We start from the raw sequence: 19,115 nt of genomic DNA on the forward strand, positions 1-19,115 counted from the left end.
GTGTCTATCGCAGATAGTCTACAATCCCAAAGACTTCCACCCCCAATTTTTAGCTGACCTAACTGCAAACTAAGGATGCAGTAGAAACTTGAGATTTTTGACTGAAACAAAATTTGAGTATAACAAAGTCTCCATGACTGAATCAAAAATTTTCCACTTTCATTTAAACTGTTCCTGTAATCTTCACTGTAAGCTGTACAACTCGGACAAGATTTGTCAAGAGCTTCTGAATACATTAATCTTTTAAAAGATCTCTTTAACTTGTCTTCATGTGCACTTTTTTGTGCATTGTCTGTGTTTGATGTGACTGCAGATGACCTGAACAGTTCCATTTTATATTTATTGGCGTATAAGCTCATATGGTCAGAATTATTACACTTAAATGTTTGTTCCCATTTAAACACAGAAAATAGATTCACTTAATTTGGAAACTTCTTATGATTTGATGTCTGCTTGGTAACTGTTCAGAAGATGAATTTATAATTCAAGTAACACTGTTGTTTTTATTACATGCAAATATACTAGAAAGTCTGTTTTAGCTGAAAAAAATCTTTCATGAAATATCTTACCGACTGTGGTAGCAACAAACTCATATGCTAAATCTTATTTTAGCTATATTGTGCTCCATATAGGTGCAGGTGTGGCAAAACACAAAAAAATAGTTTTCCATGAGAGTTTTCGAGTGAAGTATTTAGTCTGTGGAAGCCACTGTTGTTGTTATTGAACCATGAAACTGTGTCAAAACCTTCCCTTTGCCTGCAGATTCCTGTCACATCGTTTGTTTTGTTTGCTATCATTCATTGGTAGGTCTCACTCACTAGTTTTTAGACTTGCTAGGTGGAATTATTCTTCTTCACATTATTGTTCAGGTGTTTAACACATTCACATTCACTCACAGTGTTGGTACTCACATTCACTTCTTGTTTTGTGATGATACATAGATTGCAAATAGTGTTCCTTTTCCATTTTCCTTTACCTTTTGCATGTTTTCAGCACACTGGTAAATGCAGCCTAGTGCACAGTATTGCTGATGTTAGCAATGATTTACGACTGTAGGAAGCTGTCCCTTTTTCCCCCCTTACTTCTCCCTTCTTCCTTCCCTGTTTAGTTGTGACAGGGATTTATGAAAAATATCTTGAAATAAGATTTGGAAGAAAACCACGGTGCAGAGCAGAAATAGATTGTCATCAGTTATTGTGCTTTTTTCTCCACTGCTAATTAAGTTTAAATTTAATTTAATTTGAAGTAAAATCTCGCAACAGATTGTGAGAGATCCTAGTACAGTTGAAAGTAAAGCTGTGCTAATATTGGTCTGTTAATAACAGTCTGACATAGCCGAGTGACAGATTTTACAGCAAAAATGTTGTTTCAGCAGTGACATTGATTTGTTTATCGGATATGGTATCAAGTTAAATTGTTGCAAGATAGGGTAGGAAGATAGAGATCATAGCAGGGTAACATAAACCAAAAGTATATTTCCAAAAACGCAGCTTGGAAAAGAAACAAGGGTGCGTTGTTTGCCAACAGCTTTGTGCCGTCAGCGTGCCCGCCTGCTTGCCTGGCTGTGCAGTGTAGGGAATCAGAATGAGGATATAGAAATGCATGTATTCAAAAGATAGAATTCATTCGAACTATAAAAAATAAATTATCTTTTAATAATTTCAGGTTATGTGCCTCCTATAGAATTTTCCCTCTATATCTTCTGGTTTTTAATTTTAAATTAATTTCATTTAATTGGTGAGAGTTTCTTTGTAAAATAGGAAGACAGCTGATAAAAAAACCTGTAAAGTGAACATACAGGAAGATATTTCTTCCATTCTGGCTCAGTTTGTAATAAGCACTGAAGTGTAATTTTAGCATAACATAAAGATGGCTAATGACATTCCTCCTTCAAATTTAATACTCTACAGAAATAATTAAAGTGAGCTAAAGAAGCAGTAATTGAAAACATACTGTCGTGGTGAAACACTTGAAATATTAAGACAAGCTGAAGTTATCTGACCAATAATGATTTCAGGAACAATTCAATAGAATTAAAAAAAAAAATTACCTATGGGAACAAGCATCCAGTAACATTTTCTTTTCAGGTCTGTTCTTGGAATGCCTGTACTCTGTATGTATTTTCTACTCAGTGAAATGTATAGTTTATCTCTGAGAGAAAAGACAGTAGAAAAAAGACAGTGGTCTCTTTCTGTATGTTTTGAGTATGATTTGTTAGGTCAAAAGCCTTTTCTAGAGTTGCTCTTCATGTGGTTTTGCCCTCTCCTCCCAGCAATTTTGGTAAAGACATATCTCACACTGGGTGATTCAAAGATAAGTTCTTCTTGTGTTTTTGTTTATTGTGGTCTAGATAGTAAAGTTAGGATTCTTTCCCTGGCAGGTGCATGTTGCTCTCCACCTTTCTGTAGGGCTTGTGGCCGTAGATGCCTCGCAGGAGTTCCTTCCACCTTCTGCCCTTTTCCTCTTGACCTGTACTCTCCACCTACTTTACATCCTACTTCTTTAACACTCTCTGGGTATGAGTCAGTTTTGATTTTCCTTTTAGTCACTCAGTATGTCTGTTTTTTTTCTTTTTTTCCCTCACCCTCCCCTCAGCAAAACAAAACTCAAAGCCTGTGTTTAATTTTGCTTTCTGAGTTGCACGAGTGTTCTATGAAGTAGAAAAGGCAGAAGGTAGTTTCAGAGTTAGATTCTTCTCTCCTGTTGGTGCAAGACAAATGAATTCGGTGATAATACAGCAGAATGTGTGAAGCGGGAGTGGAATTTGACTGTCATAAAGCTGGAAAGTTTTAATACAGAAGCTGATTGCCCTTAGCTGTATGTTGGAGTTGTTTGAACGATGAGAGGGAAGAGTAAGTTAGTGCATTCTATGTTTTTTAATACTACATCAAAACTTTGCCCAACAATGCTGTGTTCTCTTTTAAAAGAGCTTAATGGCAATTGGGAACTAGAACACTTTATTCAGAAGAAACAAACATACATCTAAAATATTCAGCTATCAAAGAATTCTGATGACTAGCACATACATTGATGTTGGAAAAAGAACCATTATGTGCATTGTAGTATGATATACGTAACAATTAACACAGCAGAAAAATTCTGCCTTGTGCTTAGGTAAATTATATATTGATGAATGTATTATTTCATTTAAAAAGAAAAAAAAATATGGTGTTGGGGATGGGCAGGCATTTAAACGTATGCATGGTGGGGCATAGTGCCTGTCTGTCCAGTTTAGAGATACTCTTATCAAAACCCCCTCCATGTAAATATTAAACAGATGCTAATGGCTGTAAAAGTAAGAGACATGCAAGTATTGAGCTCACTTTTGGTGTTTATGGATGTATAATAATGATGTAGTACGTACTTGTGTGTATTTATGTAACAGTGAAGGAAGAGAGGCATATTGATCTAATGTGTATCCGGATGCATACATTTTTAATCTAATATATTTAGAAATCACTGAACTGATTCCTATCCCTTGGCACTAATGAAGCAGACAGAACTTCTGACGATGTATCACTGCCTTGTAATCCCTAAATTTGTTGCCAACCTGAAACTAGATTTTTGTGAGGTATTTACATTTCTGTTTCACTGATTTGTGATGTACTGGTGTGCTTCTTGAATATTATAGTAGGTACTGGCACTGTACCGGCCTTTTTTGTACTTTTAGTGCAGGCTAAATTAATTTTAGAATGTAAATTTGAATGCAAATGCATCTGAAGTTAAAAGGCAACATAGTCAGATACCAGCTAATATTTTAGGGACAGAGAACATGTGGAAAGTGGTGGTGGTTGCTTATGTTTCTGAGATGTGTTTGCTGGAATTAATATTTTTAGAGTCCTGTACAGTTCTGCTTGCCTTAAGCTGAGTAGTGTGAAATGTACTTAAACTAATGACTCACTGTGGTGAGATATTTTTTAAGAATGTGGTGGGTTTCTTATTGTGCAATAATATGGCATGTATTTGCCCTTTTTTCTCCAGTGATGCTGCCTGTTTTTGCATTCTGTTTTAGTCTGTCAGTCAAGCACCCATGGCACACCTTCATAACCCTTCTAAAGTCCTCTTCTATATCTTTGGTATATAAAATGTTCCTTCACTAGTTGCTCTTTTTATGTTTTTATGTCTTATGTTAAATCTGTCATCTTTGTGGTATAGATCATGTATGATTCTGTGTTGTAATGACTCCAATGTGCATATAGGACTGCACATATTCTTACTTGTATTACTTCCTGCTCTATGTAGAATTTTTTTCTGTGGACCTCAAAGTGTGCTTCAACATGGTATAAGTCCCTTTTTTCCCCTTTATTTAATGAAAGATGTAGAATAGTTAATGTAAAAATGAACTTGGTTATATTCTTAAATGCTATCAATAACTGTGATCTACGTAGCCTTTAAAACCTGACTTAATCTGTCCACCTAATTCCTAGGCTGTATTTTTAATTTGGTATGAAGATTCATTGACTCTGACTTTCTAATGAATGAGCTTTTAACACTAAACCTGTAGTACTTGAGGATTTATTTAGTTTTAAAAAGTAAAGTTAATATTGTTAAGAAACCTTTCAAGTCTGAAAGCTTTTCTTAAATGCTTGTTTCAGATAAGGACATGGTATAAACTTATTCACGTGTTGTGATCATTATGATTTCTTCTTTTTAAAGAAATGAATAGCATTTTAAATTGATTTAAGACTGCTTTATTGGAAGATAAGTAATCAGTTAAATCATATTATGTCATTAATCCTAGAGATCCCACTTTCTTTTCCTCTGAGTGTTCTGAATACAGATGATAGCTAGGCAGAGAAAAGAAGTGTTAGGAAAAAAAGAAAAAAATAATAGTTCCTGCTCTAGGCTTTTTGGGCACATTTCTTTTCAGAAGAGCTTATTCCTGAAAGAATGGTTTGCAGTGGTAAATTTGGAGCATATAAGGTTTTAAAAAAAGAGCTTCTTGCATAAAACCGTTAAGTTTACTTCCCTCCTGCAACCTCACAAATAAGATGAATTTTAATTCTTGTAGGAAACTTGAAGTAAAATAGTGTTGGCTTGGATGAAATGGACGCTGTAAGTGGGCACAGCTGGACGTAGGTGTTGTTGGGCTAGCTTTTAGAAAAAGCCAGTGAAATTATGTTGAATGTATGTTATGCAGTACTTTTAGATAACAAATTTTTATCAATTAGATAATAAAACTTCTGGCTAGAGTGTGGATGATTGTAAGTGGCTGGTCTTTGTGGAAGATGTAGTATTATTTTTTTGTGTCTTCTGTTCTAGTAAGCTAAAACATGAGCCTAAGTAAACTAGGATGCATTATAAGTACTGCTTTTCTTTCTAACCACAAAACCAGTTTTGGCAATACGCAGGTGATTAATAACTTAATGGTGTAATGGAAAATAGCATTTTGCTCCCTTAAAACCACACTTTTTTTAATATGCAGCTTCAGAAAAATACTTCAGAATTTTTTTAATGTAATACTTCAGTCAACTAGCTCTCATATTCAAGGATATGCTCTGCCTTTTTCCTTTTTTTAGTAGAAGCCAATACTTATTGAGAATTAGCCTTTTAATTACAGTGGTAGCTGCTGACGCACTGAGCATTTTATATAACAAGACAAGTGAAATCATGCTAATTGATTTTGCATTTTTTTGGTTTGTTTCCCCCTCCCCCTATAGCTGGTAACTAAGTCAATTAATGTAGCCACTGTTCATTGAAATGATGAATTTCTAAGCCTGGGATAGTGCAAGCTGCTCAAAAAACGCTTTTGTTTGGATGAATAACTTAATTCTTGCTTATAGTGAAGTGGATGATATGACTTCTTAAGGCTTCCTATTCTTCTTCACAGGTGTAGGATGAAATAGAAAAAGATGATGTAGAATGATGCTATTGCACGGCTGTCCAGGAAATACAGAGATAGGGTAGCTAGCAGTATTGATCGATTTGTGACAAAGCAGTTGTATAGCTAGAACTGAATATCATCAAAGGAGAAGTGAAGTCAAAATAATATAAAAGTTGTTGAGGGCAAGAAAATGCCACTTTCAGCTGTGGCACTTGACAGCTATATCTGTCTATGTATAGTTGGTATGAATTAAATATCTCTGTATAAAAGGTCCCTGTGTCACACTAGAGATCTAGCTAAACCCCTTCAGTGTGAAAATCTAAGCTTTTGCACAGGAATGGCTTAGTCAGTTCCTTGTCTTTTAGCATCAAGCCCAGTAATATTCTTGTCTCTGTGGTTTTGCCTTCCTTTAGCCTGCCTTTTCCCTTACCTCCTCCACCTCTCCTGTGTGATAATTCAAAGTTGTGTATTTTCTGTCTAGAAACTGTGGTTCTGAGATGATATACGCAAGACCTTTTTCTTTTCTTAAATGTATCGTCAGTTTTTGGACCATCTTGAATTGTTTTTTTTCCTCTATCAAAATCAACTGATTCTGAACTGTTATTTGAAGAACATCACATAAATGGCTTTGTCTACATGTGCATGGTAATTACATGCTGGAGAAATTTGAAATAATTAGCTACCTAAATATGAGGTCAAAATATGTCCAAGTTGTAGCTATATAGCATTCAGAATATCTCTGATCAGTACTGTTTATGAATTAAATTTAAAAATGCCCTAGCATGCAAAATGTTGAATTTGTGCTTTAGAAAAGTATTACTGAGTGGAATTTTTGCTTAAAAATGCTTTTATATTTACAGAGAAATTGAGCCATACAAATATTGTTAAAATTTCGCACTTCTTTAAGGCTATTTATTTTCTAAAAAAGAGGACTTGAATATTTTTGACAAATATACACATGGTGTTACACTAACAAACAGCCATGCAACATATATCTTACATAATGAAGAGATTGAATATACAAGACCTACTCTATTTAACATATATATTGAAATTTTACACTCGCCAATAGTTAAAAAAAGTTTTTCTTATTTGGCAGTATTTTTCTACAATTTGTTCAAATGTTCTGCTTGATGTATTTTGGTGAATACTGAAATCTAGTCAGTGACAACCTGAGGTACTAAACATTTCTGCCTTACTTCGTTATCTTCAAAGGTAATCTTTTTGTTCCTTTTAGGCTCTATCCATGAGTTGTGTATTACAGCATTGTTTGGCAGGGGATCTGCTTCCACTATTGAAACAACTCGCTTTTTCATCTTACTTTTCAGAACTTTCTGAAACTTTTGCCTGGTGAATGCATAAAGTAGAGGGTGAAATATAGTCGTTCCGTATGCCATTACTAGAAAGCATAATCGCAACTTTACCAAAAGGTCACTTGGGCCCAAACATAAGATGGTGGTGTTTAAAACAGAGATTGGTGTCCAGCAGAGAAGAAAAGTTGAGATAATCAAGAGGGACATTCTGAAGACTCTCTTTTGCCGTTCTCGTCGCTCCCGATGCCGTTTTACAGCTCTGCGTAGGGCAATTATGACAGACACAGAAGTCCTTACGCCAAAGACAACATTTTTGCCTGTGCTGCTGTGGGACATGTCTGTAGTCTCGTGCTGAGTGGTCAAAGAAATAGTTTTTTTCTTTCGAGCTTTCTTCTTTTGTCCTGTTGTAAATCTTGTACCAATCCGAATATTTAGAGCCTGAAGTATTTTGCTGTAAGTAATTAGCATTACTATAACAGTGAAGAAGAAGATTGGAATCTGAACGAGAAGGTGGTAGTACATTCCTAGCTCAGTGTGGTACTCGTTTGTACTCACACACAGAAGTGTCTTATTTTCCCAAGTACTTGCGCTTTGAAGACTGAAAAAGTTGACTTCTATGAAAGGAATCAGGAAGGAAAAAAGTGAAATTATCCATATTGATGTCATTAGTATCACAGCCCTTCCCATAGTCAGAATTCGATTGGCAGGTTTTACAGAGATGTCATATCGGTCCAGAGTGATTGCAAAGACGTTGATTGCAGTTGAAACACTTGCAAAAGAGACACAAGCCTCGTGGAAGCAGCAAATCAGAGCAGTGTTACTCTCCAGTGAAAGCAGAAGGATAACTATAGTTAGAGGAATACATCCCACACAAATTATTACATCAAGTACATGAAGGTTCATTGTAATTATGTTACTGACAGAGTTGATTAAGTTGGATTTCATACAGTAAAGTACCAGCACGGTGAGGTTGCTGCCGAGTCCCAAAACAATTTCTAACATCAAAAATCCAGTGAGAGAAACTTGAAAGCTTAATGGATATGATAGTGGTTGGTACATGTTGCTGTCGATGTCGTCAATGGCATCTCGAACTGTAATGTTAGATTCAGACTGCATGTTGACTTCCAGAATGAGGGAGAAACACATCCTTTTGTTGCAGTTGTTTTTTCTCCTGAAAGGTGAAACAAAATATGGAACTATTTGATTTCTTTTTTTTTTTCTTTTTGACACTTACTGTAGATAAATGCTAGTGGAGGAGGATGGAGGAAAAGCATCTATTCTTATCAAAATTTTGATTTACTCTTTGTTTAGGGCTTTAGTTGGTATGGACTCAAAAGCCTGAGGATCTAGAATAGGACCTTTCCTTTTCGAAGGAAAGCAGGATTTGTTGAAAAAAAAAAAAAGTGAAAAGCTTCCACTTACGGAGACAAGGCTTTATTTATAATGATGTCGTTTTACAAAGGGCCCATTTGTTGAACAAACTATACTTGTACATTGCTTTTGTATTGCGGTGAGGGCCATTTTAGAAGAATGTTGTTAAGTATTAACAAATTAGTACTTGAGATCATTTTAAAAAGGCTCTTGTGGAAAAAGAAAGTGATAGGAACATGGAGCACTGTTGCTTGTGTATCATAAAAAGAACATTTAAATTACTTATGGCAATTTAGCAGCCCCTTTCTTTTGAAGAATTTGCAGTACTTTTGTGGGCTGAAACTTGAAGTTCTATAATTAAGTAGATTTTTACAGAGCTTCAAGATTTCTGTTAAATTTTATCTTGTGTGCATTCTCATATATGCAACTTAACCACTACAACAATTTCATTAAGTGTATATAATATCAAATGGCAAACTTATCTGGGTTTGAGGGAATGGAGTTTATTATAAAAATACTACAGTCTGTTTCTTTAAGAAATCAATGCCTACATGGAATGGGAGAGTATTTAATTTTATTCCAGAATAGATTTAATGGAATAATTTTAGAAATTAATCCTTTATAAGACAGTTGTCTCTTTCAGATTTGTTGTGGTTTTTTGTTTTCTTTGAATGCAAACTGCAATGAAACCCAACAGACTTATATATGTAGCATGTTTGTCTTAGGAATAAGTGAGGTTGAAAAAAAAGTAGCATTTATTATATCTAGGAGATTTTTTATTTTGTGACTCATCTGCTTGTTTTACACATACCATATACACATTTTAAATGTAGCATCTGCATGTAATACTTGATATTTGTATTATTTATATTGTCAGCCAGCTCTTGAGTTTGTAATGAAATGAATAAATAAAAGAGAGATTACTCAGTTTCTTGTTATGATACTTGAGGGTTTTGTTTTTAGGTAGCTTTAAATTTAAGAGCATACGTACTTGGCATGAAAATAAATTTAAATGCAGACCTTTGTTCCAGCCTGAATACATTAAAAATGGATAGCACTAAGGTGAACAAAAATGAGCTCTTTTTTTAATGAAAGTATGAATTAAGCACATTTGGGATACAGTATGCAAATGGGTTTCATCTGCAGTTCTGAAAAGCCTCAGTTGCACAATACTATTAACTGCAAATTGTATGAAGAAAATTGTTGGTATGCTTCAACAGTTATTTCACATGTGCCTCTTAGATACAAAAGATGTAAATTAGAACGTATTAGTCTCAGGTGTGAAACGAAACAAGAAACATTTCAAAAGCTTGGATTAATTTCTAATTTAAGCAACATCTATTAGCTTTATATTAACCCTCAGGAATCCGATTTCCTCTGTTAGGCTGTCCTGGCTGTGAACAGATTTCAGGAAACCATTCCAAATACATTACTGAATAAATTGAGTTCTTTTGTATTAGCAAAAGCCAAAACAAATGATGATCTTAACATTATGCCAACTGAAATTCTGTGAAAACAGAAATCTTCAGATATGCTAAGTGTTACGAATAGATTAACCATCACCTCCTTGTTGCACTGATTGCATATCAGTGAAATAAAAGCAGAAATGTCAAGGCAGGGTGCTAATTTACCTAGCGCTTCGCCTTTCTGGACGGTGCCTGTTCCCTTGCCAATGCTGAGCAGGGATGGGGTGCATGCAACTGCTGACCTACCTGTTCTCTGCGCCTCAAGGGCCTTTCAGATCACTGCAGCAGCTTGTCATAAATTGATACATGGTGTCACTGATAGATATTTGACATGCACTGTAACCTGGAAACCAAGTGGTAGCTGGGCTCTTATTTCATTCCTTGCAGGGTTTTTTTCCTTCCCCCCCCCCTTTTTTTTTTTTTTTTGTTCCAGCACTTCAGCAGCAAATTCTGATTAAACGTGGGGTCTTCTTAATTGCCTGAGACACTTCCACAGCCCAGTGCATATTCTGCATGTCTGCTCTGAGTTTCAAGGCAGCAATAACAAATAAACCTTCTTTTAAGTGATGTTAATTTCTTTCCCCTCTTGCATTTTGTAGCAGCCTGTTTTTATTTTCCAGGTTTAAAAAGGAAGATTTCTGATCTCTCTTTTCAGAGTATATGCAGACATTCTTTAGTTTATGGTTGCATATTTCTTTCTGTAATATTCATGCTCATTACTTTTGAGTGATGGCTTAGTCAAAGAAGTTGCTATACATCATAAAATCCGGCTCGTGTGCTTTGAGTGTAACCATGAGTAACCTAATTTGGCTTATTTTCATTTAAGGAGACTGCACAACAAACCATAAAACTGAGAGAAAAATATCCATTAGTCATTATGACAAATAAGTTATTTAATGAGTAGTATAGAAAAAGCTTGGTTAAAACCTTATTCAGCTTGCTGGTGAAGTATGCATATTCTCCTTTGGGGAATTCATGTTTCATTGTTTCTTCATGCATCAGTAGTATCCACAATTCTGGTTTTAAATTATAAATCCCTCTTTAAGAAATTCTCACCATTTTAAGGATTGATCATTGCAGTCTTCTTCTAATGAAAATCTGAGCAGATGTGTTAGTCTTCCATGTATATTGTTGAAGTGTCGTGCACGTAAGTGGCAATGCAAGCGTGTTCCATGTTTTGTTTCTAATTCCTTTATGTCTTAAGAATACATTTTAGTGGTGCATCCTGCTGCTTGTAGGTCATACAGCTAGAAAGAGACCCGGTCAACTGCATTCTTCATATTGTCAGTTGTAAAACAGAATTAGTTGCTGCATGCCCTTGTGAAGGGGAGGAAAAAAAGAGGTTAAAAGTAGGGCTTATACTTTCAAAATAAAGTTAATGCAAGAATATATTTTGTAATATCACTTATTTCATGGATAAAAGATCTCTAAAATAGGATCTTGCATATTACATAGAAAATAGTTGCTAGTAAATCACTATTTTATAGTAAAATCATATCAATTTTCTGTCAGCTTACATGAATTTAGTTTTTTGGATGAGTTTTCTGTTCTCCAAATAGTGCAGGTTACAAAAAAGCCATCTAGAAGCAATAATTATTGTATTCAGAATTTCTGTGACTAGAGCTAGAAAATGTAGTTTCATAGCTCTCGTGAGCAGGTGGTTTATATATACAACTCTCTTTTCATCTAATGAGAAATTGAGCAGAGTCAGAGAGCTTTATAGGAAATACAGTTTTGTTTAATTTGCACTTATAATTTCCTTGAAATAAATATTTAGCAAATCCATGTTTTTAATAAACAGCTTGAATGTGCAGGACAATGAAACAAGTGAGCTTAATTAAAAATAGAAAGCAAAAAAGGGGGATTTCTTTAGCAATCAGATATAGTCATATTAGCCAGCCTTCATAAAGCAATAAGTATGCACCAATTACAGACTGTCTGATCCTTCAAAGAGTTAACTGTAACATATTTAACTGCCAATATTTGAAAATACTGCTGAGAGAGGAAAAAAATATTCCCCGTTGCATTATGTGTTTCCCCCCCAATACTCTATTAGCTTAAACTATACTGTCTTTATGTTGTACCAACAAACCAGGTTCTTAATATTCTGCATGACTTTAATACAAAAAAACATTTTTCTACCATTATGCTTTTTTTGAGGAGGGGGAAATAGTGTTTGAATTATTTCCTGGTCTCAAATATAACAAGATACTAGCACTTAACGTAAGTTGAATCTAATCTCTTCCCCTTTTTCTCCAAATTTTTTGTTAAATGTTGCTAATTCTGCAAACCATAATAAGGAACAGATCTTACCTCCACTAAAGATTTGATAAATTCTCGATGCAGGTGAAGCAGTTCCAGGTTGGAGGGATTCATTTTGTTCACTTGTTAGCAGAGTAGAAGGGAAAGAGGGTGATAAGCATATCTTCAGAAAATGACCTTAGTGAAAATTTGTGCCTGTACTGTGTCATTGTTTCAGCATACTGCTAACGTATACAACTGCTTTAGTTCTGGTTTACAGGCTGCTGCAGTCTCCCACTCTTCCTACTGTAGAATCAATAAGCATCTGAAAATTCATAATGAAAGTAATTTAACATACTGAAGGCTTCTTGTCTCCAGAGACACCACTGAGATTCAAGCTTTCAAAAAAAGAAAAGCCGTGCTTCTGAGAGGAAAGCTTGCGATGGGCAGCTTTTGCAGAATGACAGCCTACCTTGTCGCTTCTCCTCACTGCAGAGAGATGCAGTGCACTCACTAATTTTGATTGGTCAGTGATGTTGGGCTTAAATTGTGCTTCATATATGGGATTGATGCCCCCCCCCTCGATTTATATAAGGATTCTTTTATAAAAGGACTCAATTTACAAATGATTTATGAATTCTGGAATATATTAAGGGTATGCTCATTTTATTTTTACCTTTTCACTCTTACTTTTTGTACACTGGAAACCACATGACACTGAAAAAAAAAAAAAAGATTAAATGTTTATTACTTAAAAAGCTTCCAACAATCTATATTTGAATTTGCCTACTTTCCATTTGTGATTTTTTTTCCTTTGGTCCAAAGAACATCTCTGAAATAAAACTGCCTCTTTGAGCCATGCTGGATTTCACCTGATATGTTTATATGCGATTGAAGATTTAAGTCTTGTCTTGAATATTTATTTTCAGGACAAGCTGGTACCTGCATGTATATTAGGAAAAAATCTATTAGGATTCACAGAGATTATTCAGGTTGTTAAAATAGGTTGATAATTCAGTTTAATTCATGAATCAGAAACAAATGATTTTTATAATCCATCACAATCTATAGTGTATGTATAACAGTTTAGGTTGTTAGTTCCGTTGAAATATTAACTTCTAAAAAAATTTTGTATGTTCCACATCAATTTTGCTAGAGACTTCACGGGTTTCTGTAAGGATATCTTGCATGACGTTCTTGACCTTCACTTTCCAGGGGGCGGGAGGTGTCTTAATTTTCAACACAAAAAAGAGTTTTGTTCTGTAACTTATTTCTGAGTCTTTTCTATCAGTCTAAACAATGCTCTCAACCAGTTAATGAGGAGTGAGAGAAGTGTGGCACAGTATCTATTTTAATGAATACTAATACTAAAATAAACCTTGGAAATAAATTCAATATACAACTCAAAGTAACTTTTTTAAAAATTGACTTGCTGAAGCAAGAAATTTAAGACTCTCTGAGTATAAAATGTTCTGCTGGTAGTTTTTCATCTCTAGTAAGTGTAGGGTTTGGAGCTTTTTCTGTGTTTTTTCTTGATTTTAAAGAATTTTTAAATTTTTTTTTAAGTGTGATAAAGTACTAAATGTTAAATCATCATTCTCACATAAGCAGCTGTATTAAGATAGCAGCTTTGGTCAAATTTTGATGAGGTTTTCTGTTTTTAATTTGTTAATGCAATTATAAAATGCAGTTGTGTAACTCTCACATTGTCTGCATTTCTTCTCTCTACTTTTTCTCTCAGCCATCCATCCAATATATTATTTATCTTTAGGTAACTGCATACTTTATTTATTTGTTTAAAATAGTTACGTATCCATTTACCATGCTTCCTCTTCTGTAGTCTTTCATGTTCAGAAAGTACCTAAATAAAGATTGCAGAAACTTTGAACGGAGATCACGGGCTCGGTAGGTACCAGGTGGCTTTGCTGAGTAGCAACTGATTGAGCTCTTTGAGCTGTGTGTGTCGTCTGCCTCCCAAGAGCTCGAAACCAGGGATACCAGCATAGCTCTTAAGGGTGACGTGATAAAGAGGATTCCTGAAATGAAAGCATAAATACTAATATATTAAAGAGATTTACTTGCTTCACTTTCAATATGACTTAGGATAAGTAGGGAAGCCTGTCTAAATTTAAACAGATGAATCTCCATCTCTCTTTCTAATTCTTCAATGTGTGCCTGATGGCACACAAAGATGGAGATGCTGGATGAGCTGTACTGTTAGAAAGAGAAAGATGTATACAGGAGGAAGATTGTAACAGGGTTTTGGACGCAGTGTGGATATGTGTTTCAAAGGCAGGCAAAAGGGTCACAAAAGCTTCCTTTGTTAGAGGAGGCGATGATAGCAAAAGTTTTATCTGCAGAAAGTGTTTGAGAGGAATGATAAGGAGCTGAGCTGTGAACATAGCAAGCCTAAGTTTTCTGGAGAGAAAATCAGGAGAAGCAGCAGTGCCATATGGAGGCAATCAAGAGTAGGTGGATGGATAGACATGCTTACAAGCCATTGCTGTGCAGATGCTAGTTAAGATGGTGTGAATAGATGACATCATCCTCAAAGGGTAGATAGGGAAGAGTGGGCAAAAAGAGCCATGTGCAGTCACCCAACATAGACAGAAATATGTGCTGTTCTTATACCTGTTTCTGTATCAGTACAGAATGCTAGAGAAAGAATTTGACTGGTGTTTTGAGTTTTAGGTCACTGAGAAGTGTGTTGGAAGGGTAATCAGAAGGCAGAAATACCAGGGAAGAGCAGGAGTCTTGAACCAGGAGATTCGTGATGAAAGGCCTTAGGACTAAGAATGACAACGCAAGGGGAGAGGGAGACTCAGAAGGTGACAGATGGTAGAGCCCTGAGGGGTCGAGGCTGCTGGGTCTGATATGTGGAGAAAATAAATGCAGAAAGGAAGGAGCTTGAAGCAGAGTGGAGCAGAACAGAGGCATGTGCTTGTAAAGAGGTGCTGGGTGCACATGGGTAGGGATAGCTGCGATTGCCATAGCATGCCCCCTTGTTGCACCTTTAAATTGAATTCAGGAGTCATAACTGTCTGTTAATTTTTCTGTTTTGCTGAGAGCAGGAAGTCCAAAAATTTGGAGTTTTTCTTCTTTTGTCTGCTGTCTTACATTCTACACACAGGAAGCAATGTCTTAGGGTCAACTGTTACTGCATCCTGAAACAGTGTTTGGTCATTTGTAGATCTGGAGGTCTAAACTCTGCTGGTGAGTTGACAAGATTGCCTCAAATGCAACTTCTTGCTCTGCAGTTTTTTAGAGAAACCTACTTTGTTAAAAAGACTGCTTAGTCTCACAAGGTCTAGCAGGACCAAATGAAGTACTTATGTCTTAAGTTTTCTGCCAGAGTCCTTGATTTTGTAGCATTAGCATTCTTTTAAATTGCTTTAGGGTTTAACTTTACATAAATATATCACAGACCACCTTAACATCCAGGTGTCATGGAATAGACACGTTCATAAAGATCTTTATTGGCACAGTTGGGAAACTGTCTGCTTATTTCTCTTGCGCTCTGCATTATTCTCTGCAATATTCTTTTTCTCTTACATTATTCTTTTTTATCTCCCCTGAATGCTCCAGCAGCGCTTTCAGTTTCTTTGGGCTGCACATCTTGTTATCTAGTTTGAATCTTGCTGCTCATTTAGTGCCTATTTAGAATTTTACTGCTTTTTGGTCTAAAAATGTCATCTGCTCTCATATTTGCAAGAGACTTGGGCTCTTAACTCATAGAAATTCCTCAGTGACACATAATCTCTTTAGAGCTTAAGTTGCTTTTGGGAATGAATATTGGGTGATTTTTGACATCTTGCTCTGGGATTGTTCATCAGCATTATTTAGGTGGTGCATCTGCACAATTCCGGCTGGATAGATCCTCCTGTACCTTGCACTTACCTACACTGGGCAGTTTGGTGTCCAATTCTAATGTAGCTCTTCTGGATGGTTCATTGTTTTAGCTGTTCTAGCGGCTTGTGATCCATATCTAAAATGTGTTTCTTGCCTTTTTGCATCTTATTTTTTTCAGTGGTCTGTTGCAAAGATCTTTATTATAATGTTGTCAAAAATCCAGTAACTTCTGCAGTATCAAGGGAAAATAGTTGATAATAGCAGTTGGGATTCAGGAGTTGTGCTGGTGTGCCCTTGTTGTGCTGGATTTGTCAAGGTGTTCTGTTTTACCCAACACTGAAATTATGGCTTGCTGGCTTGGATGATGCTGCAGCATGTTTTTATATTGAAAAGGTATAAATCTGACTCCTGTCCAGTACACAAATCACAGTTGTAAAGGGGTTTATTATTGTTTAAGAATGATATGCTGAGTAGGTGACAAAAACTCTGCTAGAACAAGTACCATTCTGACTTGATGGTAATGCAGTTTTTTTTTTCTTTTGACACAAGTACTTTATTCTCATTTCCTTAATCTATCAAGAATCGTTCTAAGAGTATGCTTTCCTGTAGTAAAGACTGATATCTACAAAATTAATTCTATTCAGTGTTCCATCCTTAATGTTTATTTTCCTTTCTCCCTCTTGCCATACAGCTGTCTTTGTTTTGTTATTTTTATAATAACTTATTTAGGTTGAGTTTGGAGTATTTTGCGTTTGTAACTTCCATTTTTCCCTTGCCAGAAAACATTCCTATATTGTTGATCTCAGTTTCTCCATTTTATAATTACCTCCATAAATAGAAAAAAATTTTGGATTTTCCACCTTAATTATATATAATTTCGTTGTGCTCCCCGTTGTATTTGCATAGATGTACACCTTTAGAAGCAACATAAATACTAGTATTTTTAATTAGATATAGAATATTTTATATATGAATAATATTTATTTTAGTGTTATATATTTTATATCTTTATCTAATTTCCTATATTTTGAATATTTATTCATTTTCAAGATGTGGAATTAGGGTTAGCATAGCAGCTTTAGTATGGAAAGACTACCTGCTAATACTACAAAATAAAAATGTCACAGAAGATTAATTTGGTTTTGTGTAATTATTAGGCAAAGCTTCAGTAATATTCTGTGTTAGTTCAACTATTGACCTTTTCAGCACTGGAAGTTCCTGTACTCATGAGGAAATGTGTAAATTACAGAATGCCCTTCAGCAATCAATGCTAAAACTGTATTTTGTTTTAGTTTTGCACAATGAGGTAATACCAAAGAAGAATTATAGAGCCAGTGCTGGTTGTCAGTCATATATAGAGAAGACTGTCTTTTCATACTATAATGGCAAATTTGGTTTAGTAATGTAACTGAATCATGACCCTGATGCATTGTTGCACAATTATTTAAGCATTTTAGTAAAAAAAAAAAAAAAATTAATATGAGTTGTCCTCAGAGGGGAAGAATGGCTGGTAAATTTAATAGTAAGTTGAATAACATCAGTCTGACTCCAGCTTTTATCCATGGAAGTGGTTTGTCCTCTAATATAAACATTCACAATGAATAGTGCTGTTTCCTGTGGTAGTTATTGACAGAATTTTAAATAATCACTGTAAATTTCAGGGTATCTTTTTCATTTTTCTTTAAAAATAGCAATATGGCTGTGAATTTAGTTTTTCTTTCATTGCAAATTATACTTTCAGTACTCAGAATTTGAGAGATCTCTGCTTTTATAAAATATTCTTAGTTCTAAGTTGGCAATTGCTAGTGAGTTTCAGTGAGTTTTAATTATTATGGAAAGGCTTTTGGAGTTCTGGCATATATCTTTTGTGTGCTTCAAACATAAAAAGAAAAAAGGCACCTGCTTGCATCGTTTAAGCTTGTGAAAGGGTGCCTGAAAGAGTCTTGATTCGCTGAGTTGTAAAGTAGTTTAGCATGATAGCTGAAGAGTGCTGAAGCTGGAGTGCTGACACGGTGTGGCTCTAGAATGAAGAAATGTAGCCTCGTGGTTAAAAGTTCCAGGTGGTTCCTTGTCTGGCTTTCATCAAAATATTTTGTATGTTGGAAAAATTTTTCCCTGTTATTCCCTGCTGCTGAGGTTGCTGTGTTCTAGCATCCCCCAGTCCTCACTCAGGACAGCACTGTGCTAGGGACGTGGCAGAATGGCATCAATGGAAACATTCCAGGAAGCTTACCAGAGTGAATTGAACTCAGAGGCAGCTGAACATAACATGCAGGATTTAAACTTCAGGATCTGTTTCAGGATTCTCCATCGGATGTCCTTGATGCTATGGAAGCTGTGCCTGGCAAAGTAAGCGGGATGGGCAGGAGCAGCACTAGCTGCCCTGTTACAATCCCCTGATGCAGGAGTTTTGTTACACACCTTCTTGCCAGACTTGAACACAGTCTGTTGAATAAGCAGCTCTAGAGAAAATCTTCCTGTTTTCTTATTTTGTTTTAAATTACCATACTACTTAGAGGATATTATATCTAAGGATATTAGTAGTATTGCTAATTTAAAACAAAATAAGAAAACAGGAAGATTTTCTCTAGAGCTGCTTATTCAACAGAGGTCTTCAACACACTTTGTTTCTAGTCATTTTTAAAAATAGGAAGGCAATACAATTTTCTCTTAATTAAGACAAAGGGTTCACATGGAGTGCTTAGTAGCAAGTATTCTTCTAGCTGAAATTAAGAGACAAATGTCTTATGATCTTAATTGCCCTGTGAGTAAAGAGTGAACACAACATGAATAAGTATGACAACATAAGCAGTGCCCTTTAATTTTTTTAAGATCATACATGGTCTAAAGGATTACCCACAGAGTGAGTTCGTATGTTGCAGTCTCACTCAGTTACCCCCTTGGCTGATCTGGTTTGGAAGCACTACAGAGTGTATGAAAAGGGTCCAGTGGGCTCCCTGTCTTCAGAATCAAAGTTTAGTGATCACACACAGTAGGTCTACATGTTTCCGTGTAACTGCAGTGGCAGAAACGTACTTCGCCTTTTTCAGA

At 35.5% G+C, this 19,115-nt stretch overlaps 2 protein-coding genes across 5 annotated transcripts in view; one reads left to right on the top strand and one right to left on the bottom strand.

Moving 5' to 3' along the window:
• Positions 1–19,115, top strand: part of COG5 (component of oligomeric golgi complex 5) — a 185,136-nt gene that overhangs the window by 27,282 nt on the left and 138,739 nt on the right.
• GPR22 (G protein-coupled receptor 22) lies at positions 232–12,746 on the bottom strand. 4 transcript variants are annotated; one of them, XM_054063305.1, is made up of 3 exons: positions 12,288–12,746; positions 10,902–11,291; positions 232–8,308 (listed from the first exon to the last, which is right to left on the bottom strand). In XM_054063305.1, exon 3 carries the CDS (start codon positions 8,281–8,283, stop codon positions 6,982–6,984), a length of 1,302 nt encoding a protein of 433 aa, XP_053919280.1. In that variant the 5' UTR covers positions 8,284–8,308; positions 10,902–11,291; positions 12,288–12,746; the 3' UTR covers positions 232–6,981. The 4 variants fall into 4 exon arrangements, with proteins under 4 accessions (XP_053919280.1, XP_009555572.1, XP_053919273.1 ...); XM_054063298.1 differs by having other exon boundaries at positions 234–8,308; positions 11,031–11,291; XM_054063289.1 differs by having other exon boundaries at positions 234–8,308; positions 10,221–11,291.

This window comes from Cuculus canorus, chromosome 1, assembly GCF_017976375.1.
Source record: "Cuculus canorus isolate bCucCan1 chromosome 1, bCucCan1.pri, whole genome shotgun sequence".
Classification (NCBI taxonomy): Eukaryota; Metazoa; Chordata; class Aves; order Cuculiformes; family Cuculidae; genus Cuculus; species Cuculus canorus.